The sequence below is a fragment of the Eulemur rufifrons genome, chromosome 29 (assembly GCF_041146395.1).
Source record: "Eulemur rufifrons isolate Redbay chromosome 29, OSU_ERuf_1, whole genome shotgun sequence".
Taxonomy (NCBI): domain Eukaryota; kingdom Metazoa; phylum Chordata; class Mammalia; order Primates; family Lemuridae; genus Eulemur; species Eulemur rufifrons.
The window spans coordinates 74,981,471-75,004,531 of NC_091011.1; the positions used below are offsets into that span (position 1 = coordinate 74,981,471).

The 23,061-nt window shown below is 34.3% G+C and overlaps 1 protein-coding gene across 14 annotated transcripts in view; it reads right to left on the reverse strand.

Moving 5' to 3' along the window:
* CADPS2 (calcium dependent secretion activator 2) overlaps positions 1-23,061 on the reverse strand; it is a 451,849-nt gene that overhangs the window by 162,752 nt on the left and 266,036 nt on the right. For all 14 annotated transcript variants that reach the window (XM_069462753.1, XM_069462752.1, XM_069462749.1 and 11 more), the window contains exon 9: positions 11,181-11,247. In XM_069462753.1, the coding sequence (XP_069318854.1) occupies positions 11,181-11,247 (67 nt within the window). The remainder of the gene's footprint in view (positions 1-11,180; positions 11,248-23,061) is intronic.

Sequence of the window (23,061 nt, forward strand, 5' to 3'; positions counted from 1 at the left end):
ACTAGCCTAAGGGGCAGATGTTTTTCCAGTCCACCATTTCACTGAGATCTGGTTCTTTTAAGTTCTTTATGAGATCTCTGTCCCATAATCCTACTTTGAGAACACCTCAGGGTATGTTTTCTTTTTCTGAATGAGCAATAAAATCTGAACCACCTATGTATCAACATCAACACACCCACTGCTCTCATACTCCACTGCAGCCACAATGCCAAATCACAAGCTTAACCATTCTGGTTGGTTTTGGTCCCTGAGGTTTTCCTTTCTTCCTGCAGTTCAGCTACGCATTTTAAAAGATGTGCTTTCTATTTTATCTAGCATTTCTCAGGCTGGTCTAGGTATGGACCAAAAAAGAATTCCCAGCATTATTTTTAAGACGGGCTAAAACTACCAATTTGAATCCCTTGGCCAATCCTTCAATTTTAATTTTGTTTTATGTAGTTTCTGAATAGTAAGTTTAACTTTTATATATAAAAATTATACATGTCCTTTTCATTACATGCCAGAAAAGAAAAAAAATATGATGATGGAGTTAGTATATAAAACTAAACACATTGTGTCAAATTTGTCTTATGAATAATTAAATTATAATTTTTAGACCTCAGGAGACCTTTACAAAGTAATACTTTTATAACTGATTAACAAAATAGAAAATATATTGACCAACTAATTCATGAGTTTCACATGTCCTTTTCTCATTTGGAAGAGTCTTAAAATCTTGCTAAAAAAAGGTCTCCTAACACATCACCACATGCACAATCTGGAACCAGTGGGGAGAGAGATGAAGAGCACAGGAAATTCTGCCTTCTCTGCATGGCTTGCGAACATCTCCATCAATGACTAGCTGCAATATATAGTGACCACTGAGTAAAGGACTCCAGACTAGCCAGGAAGACTCACCCACTTTAATTCATTTTTCACCTGAACTCCCAAGCAGGAAAATACCACCTTCATATTTAAAATCCCCTTTTCTGTCTATTTCCCAATCTAGTAAAGCCTTCTTCCTTCTTCCAAGACCCTTACAAAATCTTTCCAAGATCCTTACAAATACTCTTATGCAAAATTTGAAAATGTATTATTTTTGAAAGTATAAAACGCATACAAATTTTGCTAAAAAAAAAACAAACCAAACACTAATAGCTTGAGAGGTCAAGTAACTCAGCTTGTATTACTTAAATGCATCCTCTTCCACTTGCCATAATAAATCACATTTGATTTTAAATTTTAAAACATTCAAGAAACATGCATGAGGCCAAATTCATTCCCTCATGTAAGTAGCAGGTCTTGAGCATCTACTATGTGATGGGTAAAGTTGTAAGAGCCAAGGAGTAACCAGGTCTTACCCTTTCAGGATACACAGATAGCTATGATATGACCACAATCATAAGAAAGCCGTGAAAATGCTATGGAAATTTGGAAAAAACAAGATAAAGAAACAAACAATAACTTGGGAAATAACTAATTAGGTGGTAATTACTCATATTACAAAGACATTCTTACCTTTTCGAAAGATCTGGTTAGTGGTGAGGAATCAATATATTTGATTTCAATATGACAGAATCTCTTCATAAGTCTCCATTTTGTATTCCCTCACCGCTCCCCCAGTCTATCCTCGAACAAACTGATCTTCTGAGGTCTGATATTTGCCAAATGACAAGAAATCCTCATCAATTCCCCTTAGTCTGCCACCAAAGCACTGTAAGAATTCACCTCTCCAATCTTAAGCAGGAGAGTAAATGGAAAGGAACAGTTTCTAACCCAGTTTTCATTTTCTGGCAGGCATTTACTTAGTGAGGTTGAAATGGGAATTCTTCCTGTCATGGTTGTATGGTTCTCTATACTTAGAGGCAAAACAAATTATTTTAAAAATCAGTTGATTTTCACATTTTTTTTGCTTTCAGAAAAATTATGGAAAAAATTTATTTATAACATGACAGAATATTAATAATAATTTTTATAATATATCACTATGTATTTGGGCCATCTAGTTCAGGAGTTTTTTCTAAAAAAAATTGACAAACAGTGTTACTACTGTGACAATATTTATTTCCATCTACTTAAGTGAACCAGGTTTCTCCATGCCTACATCTCTAAAACTTATATAAATAAAAAAGGAATTTCTCATTCTAGAATAAATAATACTAACTCAGAGACAAATTAGGAAAAGAAGCCATTAGGAAGCCAAATACCTTTGGCTTTTTACATAAATTATTGGTATATTCATGTTGTCACATGTTAAAGAATCCGGACTTGACATGTGTAAGCCACCTAAAATGCTAAAGACTTCCTTGCCATTTAAGATCTAGGCTTAAAAGTTATCTGTGAAAAGGCATGTAATGTAAAATGCTTACATTAATGTTGCTTTTTCCTTTGCATAACTTGAAGTACAGTTCCAGTTGTTTTATGCTTTAAGTGTTGTATTTCTAGCTAGTTTTAAATGATACAATTATTTTCAACATGATAAAAATATAAAATTTTAAGTACCAATTTAAAGACTCTTTAAAGGAATTAAAAAAGAAACACAAAAAACTTCAGCTTTAGAGGAATCATCCCATTTCTAAAGGTACGGTCATTTAAATGACAAAGTATTAAAACACTCGTTTTATGTTAGACTGTACTTCTTTTAATATTGTTTATTTTAATATCTCAAAAACTATCCAACAGGCCCAGAATCTGTCATAGACAATTGGTCGTACACTTATAACAAAGAGTACAGATGGGAGAGTAACAAAATACCAACGACTAACAAAGCTGTCACTAAAAATTAGGAAATCTCACCCATCAGACAACTGAAAAAAAGCATAATTTGGCTTTTGGAATACATTGGCTTCAGAAGAAACAAACTATTAATACTATCTTTTGAACTCACTGACTCCTGGTTCTATTTCCATAAAACGATGCCACATTTCCTACTTCTTTTGATTCCTCTAGTACCCCCAACAGCTCTTACTTTCACCCATCCCTTTTGCAGGGTCATACTAAATCATATTCCCAAGGCCAAACCTACATCAAATACACAGTGTAAATTCAGGTGAATCCTTCCAGATCAGGAGTAATCTGGGAAGGGTGTACTCTGAAAGAACTGTCAGCATCAGTTGGCACTAACAGTTAAAATATGCTGCTGAAAGATTAGCTACAGATATGGGGGGGGGGTGGTCCTGCTCCCTGTGTGTGCTCCAGTTAGAGGCAATCTTGCAGCCTTCTCTCAGTCACATTGTCACACGCCAGGAGTTAAACAGGTGGTCTGACCTATTCTGATCTAGTATTTGTTTGCGCTTACAATCTTACTTGTGTATTACCGAACAAAGCTTATATGATTTACTATGCTGAAATTGCAAATCCCTTCAGTAGAAGTGTAGCAATGATAAACATTCAATATCTTTAACCCAATCCACTCTTAATAACTACATAAAGGATGGATTTGTTGAGCATTGGGGGATATAAACAGACTTTGATCTGAAGACAGAATTAGATCAGGTTTTGGCATCACTGCTTTTGATAGAGCACCTTAAGTTGCTTGGTACCACGAGGTAGCTGCATCTGGTCCAGAAATCCTCCCATTTTGTTCTCAATTGCCAACCTGTTCAACACCTGTCTGCGTCCTAGCATGTGTAAGTGCCAACTATCAGATTTTAGAGACCACAGCATTCAAGTTTGTATGTTATATTCCTACTGCAGGGATCATGTTAACAGCTGGCAGCTTAGCAACTGCCACCATCTAATTTCAGCAAAGATTAAAGCTTTAACAATCCTTAGCTGGAAATGTTCTTGGCAGAGGCCAAAGGTGCTGTTAGAGTTATTTTTTTTTTTTTTTCAAAAAATCCCAGAGCTTAATTTAATGAAGAAAAATGAATATGTAATATATTCAAGATCTTGATAGATCTGAGGGGAATATATATGTGACCAAATGGCATAAAAAAGATTCAGCAATCAGTGTACAAATTAGAGAAAGGAAAGGCAGTTTTTTTAATAATCAGGCTGAGTGATTTGCATATATTCATTTATTTAAGAAATACTTAGTCAGTTTCTATTTATATACCAGGCAGTGTTTAACATTCCACAGATAAAATAGACTGAAAGAAAGATAAGGTCCTTATTTTCAGGGAGCATACATTCTAAAAGGGGTAAAGAGCTTAAAACAATTAAATGTACAAGTAAAAAACATAATTTTAGTAGAAGATAAATGCTCTAAAAAATATAAAACAGAATAATATGAAAGGGAATGAGTTGAGGGGTACGTTAGATTAGATGGGTGGAAAAGGCACATTCGAAAATGTGACATTTGAAATGATACCTAAGTGGGTAGGTAGAATGAGCCAGCCACCGGGAAAATAAAAACTGTAGGATGTTCAGAATTTCTATAGAGAGGATCAGGGTTAGCCTAACAATCTGGATAGAAGAAAAGGACTTAATCAAAAGGCACATTTGCATAGAAATCACACTTAAAAAATAAACCCACATTATATATTTCTTCGAGGTACCTTTGTAGGGGGAGGGTTGGTGACCTGAAGGAGCTAAACTCCTACTCTTGGCTCTGTAATTCATCCGGGGGCAGAGCCTTGTAAGTCAAGATGCTGCTTAATGAGGGGAGAAGGACTAAAGGAAAAGGAAGCTCGTGGCCAGAATATGTAGGGTCTTCTCTGGCCATGGTTTAAGTGCAAAGGGAAGTCGTGGGAAGGATTTAAGCCAAAAATTGTCATAATGTGAATTATGTTTCAAATAGATTATTCTGGCAATATGAAAGAACAGTTTATAAGGAAAAGGGTAGAAGTGGACGCAGAGAGAACACCTAGGTTGCCATTGTAGGAGTCCATGTGAAGATGATGGTGTTTCAACTAGTATGGTAGCAGAGAAGATGGACAGAATTGGATGTAAATGGAATCCTGTTTTGGACCCAGAACAACAATATTTTCTGATTGACATGGGGTTAAAGAAAAGAGAGGGATCAAAGATGACACCTAGGTTTTGGTTTAAGTATGTTCAAATATAAGTCAATTTTATGTTCCATACAGAGGTTTGAGAAGGAACCTAAATTAAAGGAAAGATATTTATTTAATAAATATTTACTGAATTTCTACTATGCAGCAGGCACACCATTCGTGTTGAAGAGTTTATATACATACCTGTATATATACACACATGGATGAAGATGTATACGCACATATACACAAAGAGACATACGAACCTCTGCATTTTGAAATGCAGTCTTTGTAGAATAATTTTAAGAAAAGATTAAATGCACACAAGTTTAATTTAGTTCTAATAATACAAAATTCTCATTCATAGGTCCTCTGTTCTTTCCTGTAGCTATAAGCTGCAAAATAAGAGGAATCAGATATTGACCTGTAATCTAAACAGGAAAATAACAATAATTTTTGTTTGTTTTTTTTAAGAGACAGGGTCTCACTCAGTCACCCAGGCTGGAGTGCAGTGGCATGATTATACCTTACTGCAGCCTTGAACTCCTGGGCTCAAGTAATCCTCCCACCTCAGCATCCTGAGTAGCTGGGACAACAGGCACATGCCATCACACCCAGCTAATATTTTAATTTTTTGTAGAGATGGGGTCTCACTATGCTGCCCAGGCTGGTCTCAAACTCCTGGCCTCAAGCAATCCTTCCATCCCAGCCTCCCAAAGTGCTGGGATTACAGGTGTGAGCCACCATGCCTGGCCAGCAATGTTTTTTTTATGGGAACATAGGATATATGTAAAAGAAGGTAATTTTCAAATTGGGATCACTGCCTGACCCATACAAGATTCACCTTACTAAATCTGGCCCTATTTTAACTCCATATCCTCTGTCTCCTTTTATAATTTTGGCACTTGAGATACAGGTAAATGTTCATTTTAATTATCTATTCATTTTTAGAGCTGTTTTAGAGAGTAAATGCATTAAGTTTTTTAAAGTTCAAAGGCAAATCATATGGCACATTAATATGGCCATTATCATCTTTTTTTCTATGAAAAACCCAATTACCATAAAGCAAAAGTTATCTTAAAAATGGAGCCTAAAATAAAAATTTATTTTCCACTGACATCTTGTTCCAAATAAGCCCAATAACCAAAAGAATTTTCAATTTTATTTCATATTGAAGATGTGCATTTAAAAGGTAAATAAGATAAAAATATAGAAAGGATAAAAAAGATAAATAATAAATGTAAGATAAAATAACATGCAACTTAACACATAATGAGAGAATTTGTTAACTATAAGAAAGTGATTTAAATGAAAAAAAAAAGCCAAAGTTTTGGTGAATATTTAAACACAACATGGGTCATCTAAGGCTTCATAATCTTTCTAATATTACAAATATCTGTGCCCAACAATTTCATTTCTATAGGAATACTCCCACATATATGTGTGAATATTAATATACAAGAATTGTACATATATTGATGGAGGCACTGTTTGTTGATTAAAAAAAAACTTAAACATCCAAACAAAGGGAATTGTTACATAAATTATGTTAATCTGTATTATGGAATCCAATCATTTGCTTAAAATAATAAAGTAGATTTTTATGAGTTAATATATATCTCTGATATATATTTTTAAAGGGGAACAAAGCAATTCACAGAACAAAAATATATGGAATGATTCCATTCGGGAGGCAGGGATGTGTGTGTATCACATAATGATAAAAGTATAGAAGTCCACATTATTACTCAGCTTATTAGCTGCTTGGCTACTTTTGAAAAGAAGAGTAGAATAAGGTGGCAGTGCTGGGAGGAACACTGATGAGGGCCTTTTATTTTCTACCATAAGAACTGCATGTCCTGGGGTGGTAAATTTTAAATCACTTTATAATGTAAAGCTATAAAGCTACCATTTCATGACTTTCTTGATCTAGTGGCAGTGTCTTTATTTACCTCGCATTGCCTTATTGCCATAAGCAAACATCAGCTGATGTCCCAGACTAAACCTGTACCGCATAACTGAACTTCACGTTCTTCACGCAGGAGTGGCATTCTCAAACATGTCGGAGGAGTCTGCCGCAGTGGATTCCCATGTGTGCTGAATACCTCAGAAGTCAACAGGCTGGGGAAGCCACTTTACGTTTAAAGCAGATCCTGATGGCATCTCACTAACAGAGTGCTTCTCTCATGTTTACAGCATGTACGGATCACTCAGTGGCGTGGCTGACTGTTTACATCCTGTGCCAACTCAGCTGATATGTAATTAACATTATGTCTTGATAGCCTGCTGTTGTTTGCAGCAACTTCAAGTCATGATTCTGACACATCGACAACAAGTAGTGAACACTTTGATACAGGGCCAAAACAACATAGATGTCTACTTCAGTTTCCAGTGATGCCACACAGGAAGTGGTCTTCATGAGCACAGACTCTTTATAACATCACTGCCTGGCCATTTCTTTAATATGGCAACACTGTTTTGTACCTCATGAAATTAATGATCTGGAATGATGATTCATATATCTCTTTGTCTTCAGAGCAACCGTAGTTGTGTGCGTCAATTTAATCATAACAGTATGGCAGAGGAAAGGAGAGCTTAGTCTCTACAGTTTGACAGAAATGGATTTGCTTGACTCTACCACACACTAAACTGCATAATCCTGACTAAATTCCACAACCCTTCTGCACACCAATTTTCTTATCTGTAATAATACAGATGGTCTATGGGGATGATAACAAAACCTACCCTCATAGACATATTCTGAGGAGTAAATAACACAAAGTATTGAAAGTGCTTTCCATAAATGCCTGCCACAAAGTAAATGTTTAATAAATATTAGATATAGCAATAATTATGTTAACAGGCGAGTACTTCAGGAATTTTTAGATTTACCACAGAATATGCAATACCTGGGACATAGTGTTATTTAAATAGACATCGGCAGAATATGGAATGAATAACTCAGTTTGGTTAAATCACAGTTTTAAAGCTATTAAATGAGTTTATTATTAATGTAATGACCTATAATAAAGAATCATAAGTACTTTATACTAATTATATCTTCCAAAACTAATACTAAAACACGGAACAAGCACAAGAAAAATAAATAAGAAATATATATATATAAGTTTAATTTTGGTAAGATTTCAAGCATAGTCTTCAAAGTCATTGTTCTTTCAATTTGGCTTGAACCAAAATTTACCTTCATTAAAAAATATAACCTCTTAGAAAGCCTTAAAATCAATTCATTGCTATATATAACCATATCACCATCAGAATCTGAAAAGGACAAAACCGCATCTTACATAGGAGCTAAACAGACACTCATATCAACAAATACTTGGAAGCTAAATAAACACTCAATATTAACAAAGAATTTGTTTTCCCATTTTTCAGCTCTGATTTAAATGTTTATATGAAAGTCTCTGAAAAGTCTTTTCATCAGTGGCTCTACAAGTGTTCACTTTGAACGACTTTGCAGCTGGCCAAACCTGACTCTCAATCAATTTTTATGAGTACAAATTCTTCAGCTGATGGCTGGATCTCCAGCTATATCACTCATATAATACACACTCAAACGTGGTGATGAGATTCACATTATCACCAGAGCACCATTCCGCTGACAGCAGCAGCAGACACACAGCAGGGGTCTACTGTCCTCCCTAGGAAAACGATTCCTTCACCTTTCAATAATGTAGCCTGCAGGTATGGACCTACAAGCTGTGTGCAGATAGAATAAGAGCTGTCTTTAAAAATACTAATGAAAACCACCCAGTTCCTCCCAACGGGTCAGTCTCATTGAATCCCCATACATATCCATTTTGATATTGAAGCATGTGCCTTCAATTTGTCTTCCCATTACAGCTGGAATTGAGTGGAAGATTCAATTGTGTTTAAAAACTTCAAAAAATTGTCAGAGTACTGGCACGTATATCTCAATACATTTGGGCACGGGATTCTCTGTGTGAGTGCATGTGTATATATGTACATATATGTATGTAAATATATAATGCTTAAACACATCTTCAAATTTTAAGATGATACCTTAGGTAGTATAAATCCAAACTCATTATAGTTTGGTAGTGCTTTCCTAAATTTCAATTATGGAGTATATAGGTTTGCCTACTTTGATTTAAGTTAGATTTTGCCTTTTAAAATGTAAAACATATTTTTGTTATTGAGAGAACTTTTAGTTCCTCAAAGATATGGTTAATCTTCCCCAAAGACATACCAATAAATAATATCAAAGTATTCTTCTTTCATTTCTGAATTCTCTTATGGGTAATAATCAAAGTATACATGTTTGTCTCCTAACTTTTGATTCTTATGATCATATGCTAGAAAATGAGATAAAGGGCAAAGGATTACTTTGAACCTTACCTGGCCAAAAGCATGAGGTGATCATTTGACCTCTCAAAACTGATCTACAAAAGCCTAATTATCATATTAAATCAATATATTAAAAATTATTTTAGCCTACTGTCAATCAGGTCTCCAGACTAACAACATTCTTTAAAACATAGTGACTAATATGAATGACATGTTGAACATCTGTGGTTACTGGGTTATATTCCCAGGCTCTCTCATGTGTATTTCCACCAGGTAAACTCTAATAGTCAGCTAGGTTTGTTCCCAAACTAGTTTATGCCAATAATATCAGCTACTGAAGTTACGGAACTGAGATACTATATAAATGCATAAGATATAACTGTAAAAGAAATCAGTTGAATGCTTTATAAAGACTTGATAAAGACAAATCACTAACACAAATTCATCAAATTAGATGTGAATGAGACATTTATAAGATATAAATAAAATTTAAATGTCCAGAAAGATCTACACTCAAATTGCTTAGGAAATGCTTTTAAATACTTACTTGCACCAATATAAAGAAACTAAACTAGAAACTATAGAAGATGCGGTAAGGGTGTTTATTTTAGAGGACAGATCACACAGAACTCTAAACAGGTGACCTTCACTCAAAGCAAATGCTTGGGCTCCATATCAAAAAATTGAGAGAGTATGTGCACCTTTTATTAAATTAGACCAAATATTAGTTCTAATAATATAAGGTTACATTTCAGGCAGGAAAAAAAATAGGCTGGCTGTTTGTCATGTAAATAAAACTACTTTTGACTGAATTTTCACACTTTTCATGAAGTTACCATGCCATCATGGGACATCAATAAAGTAATTTTATCCGGCAATTGATAGATGGCTGTATGTATTTCTGGAAGACAGCAAATGATAATTTTCCTTCTTTGGCATTTCATCATGTCGTTCTGATGTAGCCCAGTTAAGCTTGCTTAATGTGTGATAGAAATCAATGAGATTTCACAGACTGTTTTATGTTAAGAATTCCAAGGGTGATTCTCTTTTCATGTATTTCCATTGGGAACAAAACAGCTTAGGTTCATCGTGAAATAGGATGACTTACTTAGAAAGTTATTCTTTAATGTAAATTTAACTTAATGAGTATATTCTACGAGCAAAGGTTATAGATGATTTACCAAAAAAGTCAGCCAAATCTGTTTATGTTCAGAATCCAATTATAAACAAATATAACAGTCAAGTTGATGTAAAAACTTATCTATGCTACTAAATGATTTGTTGGTTTAATGGTATTAAATATGCCAAAAACGTATGGCAAATTTTATTAAATATGGCCTATTTGTATTAAATGTCAGCATATTTGCATTAACTATACCATTAAGTACAGATATGACATTTATACTAAAATGAGTGATAATATGTATTATGCTTTATTTATAAAATATCAGAATGATGCAGCAGTTCTCAAGGTAAAGTCCTGGAATCCCAGACATCTTCAAGATTCTTTCAGAGGGTCTCTAAGGTCAAAACTATTTTTATAATAATATTCACACTTTCTCTTGAGTGTACAGTGGAGTTTTCCAGAGGCTACATTTTATCTGATATTGCAGCATATTAATGCAGAAGCTGACACAAGAATAGAGTTATATTCTTTCTAGTAATCCAGAGAGTAAAGAGGTATGCAAAAGCATAAAACAATGCCACATTTCTCTAAATCATTTGGCTTGGAAAATAGTTATTTTACATAAAAATGTTATTTGTGTTAAGTAAATCCATTACATGGATTTACTTTTACTTTAAAATAAATATTTGAAGAAATTTCTCAGTTTTAATTTCTAAAATAGTAAATATTGATAGATAAAGCCCACATAAACAAAAAGTTTGAGAATCACTGTCTTAGAGTGATTATGTAATAGGAAAAAAATGACTAACCTGAACAAGAACGAAGTAACGTTTTTTCCATCTTTTCCAAACCTTCTGTCCAAGGGCATACAGATACCTGGTGAGAAAAACAAACAAGCAAAAGAACATTTTACACGAATAATCTTGTGGTTCTGAGTAATCACATTTCTTCTATAGGTATTCATTCTTGAGACCAGCCTGCTAAAGGCAAAGTTTAGTTCATTTGGAATCTGAGACAACATGCAGTTTCTGTGTTACAAAATGATTGAGCTTATTCTAGGTTCTTGAAAGGGAATTGATTTATGTGGCTTATCAATTTGTCAGTCTTTACCATAAATTGAGTGAAGTAGGCGTTAGAAAGGATAATCAAAGAATCAGTTGGAATTTTATTCTTACACACACTTCTTAGGAGAGACAAAGGATATGAATTGAGGGCATGGTTCTAAATGCTTCGGTTCTCACATGACCAGCTGTGCGGCCTAAGAAGGCGCTGGCTGTAGAGTCAAGAACTCTGGGTTAAGGGTCACTGTCCAGCTGGGTGACCACAAGATGTGCCTGCACCAATTGCAGTTTCCATTTCCTCACCTATTAAATGAAAGGATGCATTTGCTTATTTCGAAGGTCTTTGCTAGCTCCAGCTCTATCACTTCGGTATTTACCTGACTTATGAAAGTACTTTACTGAAAGTATTTTAAACTATGAAATTCAGATAATAAAGATGGCAATGCACAGTTTAACACAGTTGTAACCGTGGCTTTTGACCTGAGTAAAAGTGAATTGAAATGATTAGTCAATAATTAGAGAATATTGTCCTTACTGAAGATATAGATGATGCACTGAAGTATCAGAAAGAGAAAAGAAGACATTAATCAATGAAGTGTGAGCTTGTTGGAGAGAGCTATTAATATTTTATAATTACACCATAAAACTATACACACCCTTCTTACAAAAGTGGAAAATATTGTTAGAAATTTAAAATATGACAAACAGAAGCCTAATTTTAAAATTAAGGAATGAGTTTTCAATATTTTATCATAATCCCCTTTCCTGAAGTGAAGGTTTAACAGTGCAGAGGCTAGTCAAACTAACAATTTATATGCAATACCAAGTGATTAAAAAAGAACATTATGACTAACAGTTTATTTAGGGGCTTAAGATAACTAGACTTTCTCTCATAATTTTTAAAGCTAAAATCTTAGCTTAAATTTTTAGTTTCTGTCTTATTAAAATAATTCTCTTTTGCAAAACAAAACAAACATACTGTTTGCCTCCTTTAAAAACAGTAACATGGAATATTGGCTAAGGTATGGTGAAATAAATAGGCACTCTTATTCACTTCCAGTGGAAGTATAACATGAGACCACCTTTCTGTAGGATAACATGGCAATATGTAGAAATAGTCCTACCTTTTTATTCTGGAATTGATTAAGGTAATAATAACAGATGCACATAAAGATGTATACTATGTGCATACATATAATAGTCTTATTTATATTACTGAAAACTAATAACAATTCAAATGCCCAATACTATGAGAATTATTTAATAAATGCTGGCACAGTTACAGAAAGAAATACTATGCTACCACTGAAATTATGCTTTTGATAAAATCAGTAACAGAGGATATCTCACTATATAATGTTATATGAAAAGAGCAGGATTCAAAATTACACATATACTTAATGATTTAGAATTTGTAAAAAAATAAATTCCAAAATATTATAATAGCATGTTTGAGTGGTAAAATTATGACAGATTTAAGTTTCCTTCATTCTTTGTTTTCTAAATTTTCAGAATCAGAAAAAAACATGGAGTTACTAAAAGTCAAAATAAAAATAAAATTCTTGCATTGGCAAGCATCACCCAAATGGCCCAAATCAATCATATGTTTTTTTGTCAGACACATCAGCTAGCTGAAGTGTTTGGTGAACTTTTATTTGGCTCTCATGATACCCTTAATACTATCATCTGGGCTTGTGGATGTAATGTCAATTCATTTAATAACTGGCCAAGATGTCGACGGCTCTTGTTCTCACCTGTTCACTGTTTCTTCTCAAGGTCCTCCTAAAACCCTTTGCCCAACCTTTGCTCTAACCTCTAATTTCTCTTCTATCGTTCTAGTGATAGGTGTTTAGTTGCTCTCTTGCTGTCTTTCCTATGTAATTTCCCTCTCCTGAAATGCACACATCCAAGCTCCTATTACAGGGTTAACAGCAGTGACCTCAGGAACTAGATACTGTGGACATGACAGATGCCCTCTATGAAAGTGCACTAGCAAGATGTGTGCCAAATAGCTGCCTAGGAGCCACAGGGGACATTTGGAATAACCTTTGCCTGGGACCACAGCCTGCTTTTCAGCCCTTTCAAAGTGTCTCACTTTGTAGACTGGGTTATACACAAGGGAAAGTGAACAGCGATATGCAAATCATCAACATCACAAGTCAGTCAGTGCCAGTCTTGCTGACAGTGAAGGTCTTGCATAAAGAAGAATAGTTATCTGTATCATTATTCAAATGACACATGAACAAATTTGGAATGAAGATACATGGTTTCTCTGAATACAGAAAGCAGAAGGGTGGGTGGATGCATACATGTTATATTTGGGGATTGGTAGAAGATGTTATGAAACAGAGAATTTGGAACTGGAACCAAGGTAAACATTTGAATGTTTGGCCTTCAGGTATTTCAGGCTATGGCTGAAGAAGAAAGAATTTATTCAAACACATTCAGAAATGACAAGCGACCAAACACATCCAGAAAGTTACTGGTCTTAAGAGTTTTAGTGGTTCTCTGCCTAAGAAAAAAGAAATAATATTCAACAAAATATTAACAGCCCAGAAGGAAATGTTATAAATGCCATGTAGAAAAAAAAAATAGTTTATGCCCTCTTCAAGTTTTCATATTAGCCAGACAAAATTTTTATGTCAAAAAAATGGACATGAATAAAATACATTGGAAAAGATAACCATACGGAATGAGAATACATTAAATCTAATGTCAAAAAATCTGAATATTTTCACCATAAAGATGAATTCTGGGATCAGGTAACAAGTACAATGTCTAGTTGCTTATTCATTGGTATAAAAGCAGATTCCTGATATTAGAAATGCTTTTAAAAATGAGGGAAGAAAAAGAAAAAAAAGTTCATCAATATTGTTTAAGAATAAATATTCAAAAACAAGAGTCAAACAGTAAGGAATGACTAGGTTGCTATGAAAAATGATGCCAAAAAAGAATTACTAATTATACAGAAAAATTCTTGTAATTAAAAAAATGCAGTCACAAAAGCTCATATTACATGCATGGAAAAATCAAGAAAAATGCAACAAAATGTCAAACTTGTAGTTAATACCTATCTGGTGAGATTAAAGATGAAATTTCATAGTCTTTACGCCTTTTTGTATTTTTACAATTTCTACATTGACTATGTCTCCTTCTTGTTTTTAGTAAAGTTTATTGGTATAGTTACACAAAGTAAAATTCACCTGTTTTAGGTGCCCAATTTGATCAATGTTGACACAGTCACGTAACCACCACAATTGTCTTATAGAACATTTCCATTTCCCCAAAAGTTCCCTTATGCCCTTTTATGACCAATCCCATCCTCATATATTCAGTTCTGGCAACCACTAATTTGATTTCTGACCTTACAGTTTTTCACTTTCCAGAGTGTCATACAATTAAAACTCATGTAGTATATAGCCTTTGTGTTTAACTTCTTTCATCTAGTAGAATGCTTCTGAGATTCATCCATGTTCTTGAATGTATCAGAAGTCCATTCCTTTTTGTTGAATATTCCATTGCGTGAATTTACCTCAGTGTATTTTTCCACTCACCAGTTAGTGGACATGAGTTGTTTCTACTTTTCTGGGTATCATCAATAAAGCAACTATAAACATTTTTGTACAAGTCTTTGTGTAGGCCTATGTTTTCATTTTTCCTTGGTAAATATCTAGGAGTAGGATTGCTGGGTCATATTGAAAGAGTATATCCAACTTTATAAGAAACTGCCAAAGTGTTTTCCAAAGTGGCTATACTGTTTTCCATTATCACTAGCAACGATTTGGAGTACATCCTACTTCTGTGATCAGAAAAAATTGCTGCTATTAAATATTTGGGGGATGTGGTCATTATGACTCTACAAATACATATTTCTTGTATGACTAACTTGAATACCTAAAGACCAAAAATAAGGGCCTTTATCTCTTTACAAGGACAAAGAACTCCTATAAGCTTTCATGGTTAAATGGGTTTTCCAGTTTTCAAGGCTATTCTCAAATTTTGAAATTTGGAGCAGTGTAAATTCTGTATAGATGGATGGTCCCATTACCTTTGGAAGAGCTGGAGTGTGGAGGGAATGAGGAAAAAAGAGCCCAAATCATTTGAATATTTGGTAACTATCAGATTATCCATTTATTAGAAAACATCTATAAAAATCAAAGTGCACTTTCTCCTAACCCATCTAGCATTGCTGTTGAATCACTGTTCTGTCCCGCATGCGTGTGTGTTTAATATTCAGTGTTAGGTTCTATGATATCTAAGCCCCAAAAGATTTTTATTTCAGAAAAATATATGGGAGTTATATTTAATCCGATGTTACATTCCACTGGGCAATAGATTCTGTTCCTTACACTTATGACAATGTTTACATATACCTAATTACTGAAAAATGAGTTCCTCTGTATACGGAGTATCTGTATCTATAAGCAATTTTTAAAGAATTTGTATACAATAAATTGACTTGACTTCAAATTGTCATAAAATATAATTTGATCTGTCTTTAATGATTTACAAAGGACCCTATAGCATCTCAGGGTCATTATTATGACAATCAATTATAACTGAATAATGCTGCAAAAGGAAAAGCTCCAGCTGCTAGGACTAAATCTAACTATCTGACATACCATGGCAATAGCATTAATTAAACAGATCCTTGATAGCTATTTACTTGTCTTAAAAGAAACCTCTAGCTTTAACATTTCATTGTCATCTGAATCGTGGACAAATTGACATTTTACTACTTTATAAAATATAATTCTACCAAATAAAGGCAGAGAAGAATATCATCCAAGAAATGTGTTTGTCTTCCTGTAGAGAGAGCATCTTGGCCAGTGTACTGCAGATCTGCTAGTGGGTCTGCTCTGTGGCTGAACTCTCACTGAATGTTTTGTAACCTGCTGAGTCATTACTAACGTCCTCTTGATTGTATGATTAATGAAAATAAAAAAGTTTTTCTTTTAAGGGAATGTAAATCAGAGCTACCAAATACCAGTCAAACTGGGAACACATCTTTAACTGGGTTTTCTGTGACAATTTATCAGGTTATCCAATAAAATAAGCATTGGACACACAGCATGACAGAAGCATTCTCTAACGGGCACTTTGAATTTTTTCCACCTAATTTTAAAAAGGAAAGCAGTCCTTTTATTGGTGGGGCTTTTTCTCATCTGTGTTAAATTATTTTAGTTAAATCAGAAATGAATGGAAAAGGAAAGAATACAAATACCAGCAGTTTTCATGGCCATGCTACATTCTCCAGCACTCTATTAGCATATGGCCCTATAAAAAAAAATTCCCTAACCAAAGTTAAATTTGATACAAGAATTATCTGAATGGGAACAAAAGAGATATGCTATTGTACATAACATATTTCACAAGCCCATATTTCCAGTGCTAATTTACACTAAATATAATACTTCTTCCACTGAAATATTTCCAATGCATCACAATACTCATGTAATTAGAGTATTTTGGATTATTTAAAAAATAACTGTTCAGATAATATTTAAAAGTGTTTACTTTCATCAATACATTCAACTTAAGCAAGGTATTAAAAAGTTGTTCCCTTTGAACAAAAAAACTGCCTGCTTAACTTCAAAATCTTCTCTTCTTACGGATTAGGTAAGAAAGAAATTAGTGGCACTGACACAAAGCTGGGATTTAACACGTAAAAGTGAATGAAGCCTTGAAGCATTTGGTTTCATAAATCAGTATAAACACAGCAGTAATGGTAAAGTATTAATCCCTCTTCTAGGGTTATTTCTAATAAAGGATACTATTTGCTCCAAAGAAACATACGAATTATTGTTAGGAAACAAAGCACAAAAACAATTAAATGTATATCAATATTTCATTCATCTATGACTTTTTTTTGTATTCTAACTATTCTTAGGTCATATTGTATCCTCAAATATAAGAGATATGAGAAACTGAACCTTTAGATTTTTGATTGTATATTTAAAGTATGATGTGGATATTTAGAATATATACAGATATTAATATTTCCTATGCTGTTAGGAAAAAAGAGAAGAGAAAAAATTTTTTAAAATTTGGTATTTGCTTTTTTTTTTGTTTGCTTTTTTAAGGAAATAGCCAATCCTTAAGTCAAAATAGTTACTACCAACAAGGCAAACAGTGTACTTTTTTATCTTCTATATTCACAGTTATATATAGTCATTAGAGTATCTCAATACTTACATTAAAGATTATACCATCTCTCTTGTGTCAACACAATCCTTAAGAGAGTTATCTGTTAACTTAATAAGCCAGCCAGAAGATATACCACAGATACTTCTACAAGCTTACATTTATGGACAGAAACAGTCTTTATGAAATCTATCAGAATGTTCTGTGACAGCCGGAATAAAAACTTTTCTTTAGAGATGCTGATCATTAACAATATGTATTCTGGTACCGACAAAATGGCTCACAATAGATTGAGTGAAGTTTGGTAAGAATAAACTTCAAGCAAAACAAAAATCAGAATAATTACTAAGCTTTTTGTTGTTGAATTTCAAATAGATAATTTACTTTTCTTCTCAACGCTGCAATGCTTATAAAACAAAACTATTTCAAATGCTTGTTTTTACACACTACCTTTTTGAATGTTTTAAAAAAAATAGATTCACATGTAACATTCTGTGATTTGTCTTCACTTAAGCCAGAACTTCTCAGAAGTAAGTTTTCCTATCAAGTCATTTTTCTACAAATATTGTATATTATCTAATCACAAAAGTTGATGAAATTTTAAGAACTTATTCTCTGGTTGGTTTTAAAAATTACGATTTAACTCATCTTGGTAACACAATGTTTTAACTATAATATGTCCCATACCATTCTAGTAATAGTGAAGAAACAGCTAATATTCTCTAACTATGTCATATGTGAAAGAGAAAATGGTAACATGAAATAAAGAACTCATTTCTCCAAACACTTCAAAAAAGCACTTTGTAAAACCTTTCTAACTTGAAGACTGTTGAAAGAATACTTCAACACACAAAAATTTTCCAAACACATTACTAAATATTATAGTTTAGTTTCAATTAGAGTGGTGGTGTACAGTTCTAATAGAAAAAAGAATATGACAATTTATTTGCACTGAGTCCATGCTGTGAGAGTTCATGGTTTTACTTTATGATGAAAAATCATCACTAATGAATATTTGAAAAACATAATTGTATACAGAAGATGAGAACTATTCGGTCCTTGAAAAAAAGGACGATTACTTTTGGCAGATCACTTACGAGTCTAGCTTTTTATTCAAAGAAATGCAACAATCAATCTACATGTTGAATGATAAAGCCTTTTCTTCTACAAGCCTTCATTTTTCAAGGAAAAATACAGAAAGAAAAAGAAAATCAATATATAGAGTAGGTTAGTCCTGGAAAGGGCTTTCATAAGAGAAACCTCAGTCAAGGTTGAAAGAGCAATTAATGCAGGCTCAAAAATCTGGGCCATTCTGATAGAGTTCGGTTAACATGTGGCAGAAGTAATCATCCACTTGTGAAAATGATTTTCGGTTCATTCTCAAACACCTTTCAGACACTCATGATCCCATTTAACTGACAACAATACAGGCTATCTGTGGGCACCATTGCATTTGAAGTGAAAACCAATAGGGACCAAATGCCCTCAGGCACTTGCAGTCATCCCTACAAGTTCTCTACGCTTGCATAAAAGGCATCTTCCTTTCACTACATTCTTTCTTTTATTTAACCCCACAAGATTAGGAAGCCACTCCCTCACCGCCCCCCCCCCCTTTTTAAATTTTGTTTCAGGTAAGAATGAAAAAAGAAACTGCTTCAAGACAACATTGTGAGCTAAGAAGCCCAGAAGTAAATACTTTCCGGTTGGTTTTTATACTTCCTGAATTCTTACAGGAAAGAGCACAAGAGAGGTGGGCATGTGCAGAAAGGATCCTCGTTGAACAAAATTACGTAACATTTTGAGAGAAACTGTAACTGAAGAAAAACCAAAAAAATCCTACTGTTGAGTAAGAACTTAAAATTTCTGTACTTTAGAAACAGGAGACTTATAATAGCAAACTTAAATAAAATGTAGAGTTCTGCACTTATTTCAGGGATCTCATTGTAAAGAATCGGTGGTGTAAAAACTGTCACTCTTCCTTTTCCTGAGAAGTTCCACCTTCTGCTGGTTAAATCTCAGCTATATCTAAGCTCATATCAGCATTATTAAATAAGTATAACAGCTTAAGGTATAAAAACTATCTTAAATTTGGCTTGTCATAGAATAATCTAGAAAATGAATAGAGGGAAATTGTCAAGATAAAAAGAACATAAAAATCCATTCCACTTCTCAGATAAGACATCAATCAAGAACTACAACTTATTATTATATTCTGTTTTTGGTCAAAGATGAATTCCTTTTATTTAAAAAAATTCTTTATTGATACATACTATTTGTACATATTATGGGGTACCTGTGATATTTTGATACATGCATACAATATGTAAGATAAAATCAGGTTATTTAGGAAATCTACCACCTCAAATATTTATCATTTGTTTGTGTTGGGACACTTCAAATCTAGCTATTTGGAAATATACAATAAATTACTATTAGCTATAGTTGTTAGGTAGACAGTGAGGGATTCCAGGTCTCCTAGGGATGAAAGTGGGTGCTGTTGCAGTTCACCCCCACAAATGGGCTTTCAGAGAGGCTCATGGGACACCTGTATGCGTAATAAGACTCAGGTCATGGAACTCCCAGCTGCCCAAAGTGGTTCCAGCGTGACATGTGAGTCACAAGGGAGGTCCCAATCGGGTGGCACTTAATATAAAGGACCCCGACCATAACCAAGCCCTTCCTTTTGCTCTCCCTTTGCTGCAACAATGGGCCTGGTCGTCATCTGTGGTGTATGTATCACACTCTGTAAACCTGTATCTTGCTCTTCTCAATAAACCTCATTTTCGTGCTTGTCTGACTTTGGAGCTTCTGGTCATTCTTCAGCCATGAGCGTTGCCAACATTTCAGACCCGGAAACCCGACATATTCAGCCTACTGTGCCACTGAACACTAGGACTTATTCCTTCTATAGAATTTTATGTTTGTTTCCATTAACCAACCTTTCTTCACCCTCTCCTCAAACCCTTCCCAGCCTCTGGTAACTATCATTCATTCTGCTCTCTACCTCTTTGAGATCAACCTTGTTAGCTCCTACCTATGAGTGAGAACATGAGATATCTGCCTTTCTGTGCCTGGCTTATGTCATTGTACATAATGACCTCCAGTTCAATCCATGTTGCTGCAAATGATAAGATATCATTCTTTTTTTTTTTTTTAACTAAACAGTATTCTATTTTATATATATACATTTTCTTTATTCATCTGTTGATGGAAACTTAGGTTGATTCCATATATTCCATATCTTGGCTATTGAGAATAATGCTCCTGTAAACATGGGTGTACAGGTATCCCTCTGATATGCTTTTTTTTTTTTGGATAAATACCCAGTAGTGGGATTGCTGGATCTTAGGGTAGTTCTATTTTTAATTTTTTGAGAAACTTCCATGCCGTTTTCCATAATGGCTATACTAACTTACATTTCCTCCAAGTATATGAGTTCCCTGTTCTCTCCATCCTCACCAGCACTTTATAACTGATCATTCTTAAAGGATGTGTACTAAAATAAATGTCAATGCATTGTCACTTAGAAGCAAAATTAAACTGGGAAAAGGAATTTTTAAGTAGTTCTATGAAAAATAGTTTTAAGAACATAAATGTAAGCCAAATAACCAAACTAAATCAAACTTTTATTAACAAGGCAGTTTTCCTGATATATATCTCTGATGACTGGTCATCATTATTTTATATCACAATTAGCATAAAAAAGTACTTGATACATATTTTTTAATGATTCATGATCTCACCAATGCTACGTCGAGGTAATGCATCTATTAAATAATTTACCCATTCCACAGTGTATTCATATTTCAAAACATGTACACACAATAAATATATATGATTTTTGTCATTTAAAATAAAAAATAATAAGATCCTAATGTATTTATATAATTTTATATGTAAATATCAGCATTGGTGAGATCAAGATGATTATAAAATGTCTCAGAAGTGAATAAAAGGGAAAAAATGGCCAAAGAGTGTATTGTGCAGCCTCCTCTACCCCAAGCAGGTAAACGTGCGTAGAGTCAGGTTTATGCCTCCATCCCTTAGGAAGAGGACAGAGGCTGTGAGAATCAGAATGTCTTTGGAGATAAGGCTATGACACATTCCTAAGGGAAAGACATTCTGCACCAGATGGCAAAAGAGCTTGGAACAGTCAACAATGAAAATGAAATGACTTACTTATGCAATCCTAGACATTTTTCTGAGATACTCCATTAAGCTTTTCTCTCCTTGAAAATGCAAATGGTTTGGCAAGAAACAAAAGCTTTAACAGAGGCTTTTATGCATGTATGAAACTATATCATATCTACTACTGAAAATACTTTCTCTTTTAAGGCAAAATATTTCCAAAGGAAAGCATAATGATCAAACATTGTTTAACATTATATATAATTCAGGTAGTCCTGAATTAACACAAATATTTTAGGACTCAGTTTCCTTTTCTGTAAATGGAGATATCTGGTTTACCTTCTTCATATTGAGGATTTCAAGTGAAAGATGCACATAAAATGTCCATTTTATAAACTATGTACCAGCGGTCCCCAACCTTTTTGGCACCAGGGACCAGTTTCATGGAAGACAATTTTTCCACGGATGGCAAGGGTGGCAGGGGGAGGGGGAGGAGGAGGCAGAGCTCTGCGGCCTGGTGCCTAACAGGCCATAGACCGGTATCAGTCTGCGGCCCAGGGTTTGGGGACCACGGCTATATACACCCAATAGAAAAGGCACAGCAAAATTACGGCATTATAATCTCATGGAACCACTGTCATACATGCAGTCTGTCATTGACTGAAACATCATTATGTGGCATGGACTGCAGTTCTTTTGATAAGCTGTCCAATACCTCAGGCTGACATCCTGTCATATAGCCAGCTTTGCTCTTGTTCTTGCTAATCTTCATCTGGCACTCTGCTCTTGAATTCCAGATATATTAGTTGGTCGCAGATATTTCTGTGATTGCTGTCACCTGCAAACTTTGTGCTAAGATCCTTTCGTACTTATACTGGCTTACATTGGCACCAAGCACTCTGTACAAACACTCTCTGGGTTCTCACTGCTCCTCCAATCGTTTGCATGTAGTCTGTCCTACCCCATCCGTCCCACGTAATTGTATCTCTTTCCAACACTTACTTTAAACTGATTTAGTTTTTGAATTTCACATTTTCCATTTGTTCCCATCCCCTCAGCTCAACTATCATTTTCTCAGTGGAACTCCCTGACTTCCCTAATTAGGTCATATTCCATTATTACAGGTGGTAGGCGCCATGTGGATATTACTTCCACAGTCCTGTGGTGGCCTGAGGATTATCTGACTAATGGCCATTTCTGGCACAAAAGTGCAAACTCCATGAGGACATGGACCACGGTAGCTGTGACCCACCACTCTATTCTCATTGCCCAGCAATGTGCCTTTATGCAGCAGACACTCCACAAACATGGTTTTTCCTAGTTTTGTCATTAGGAACAATTATAACGAAAACATAAT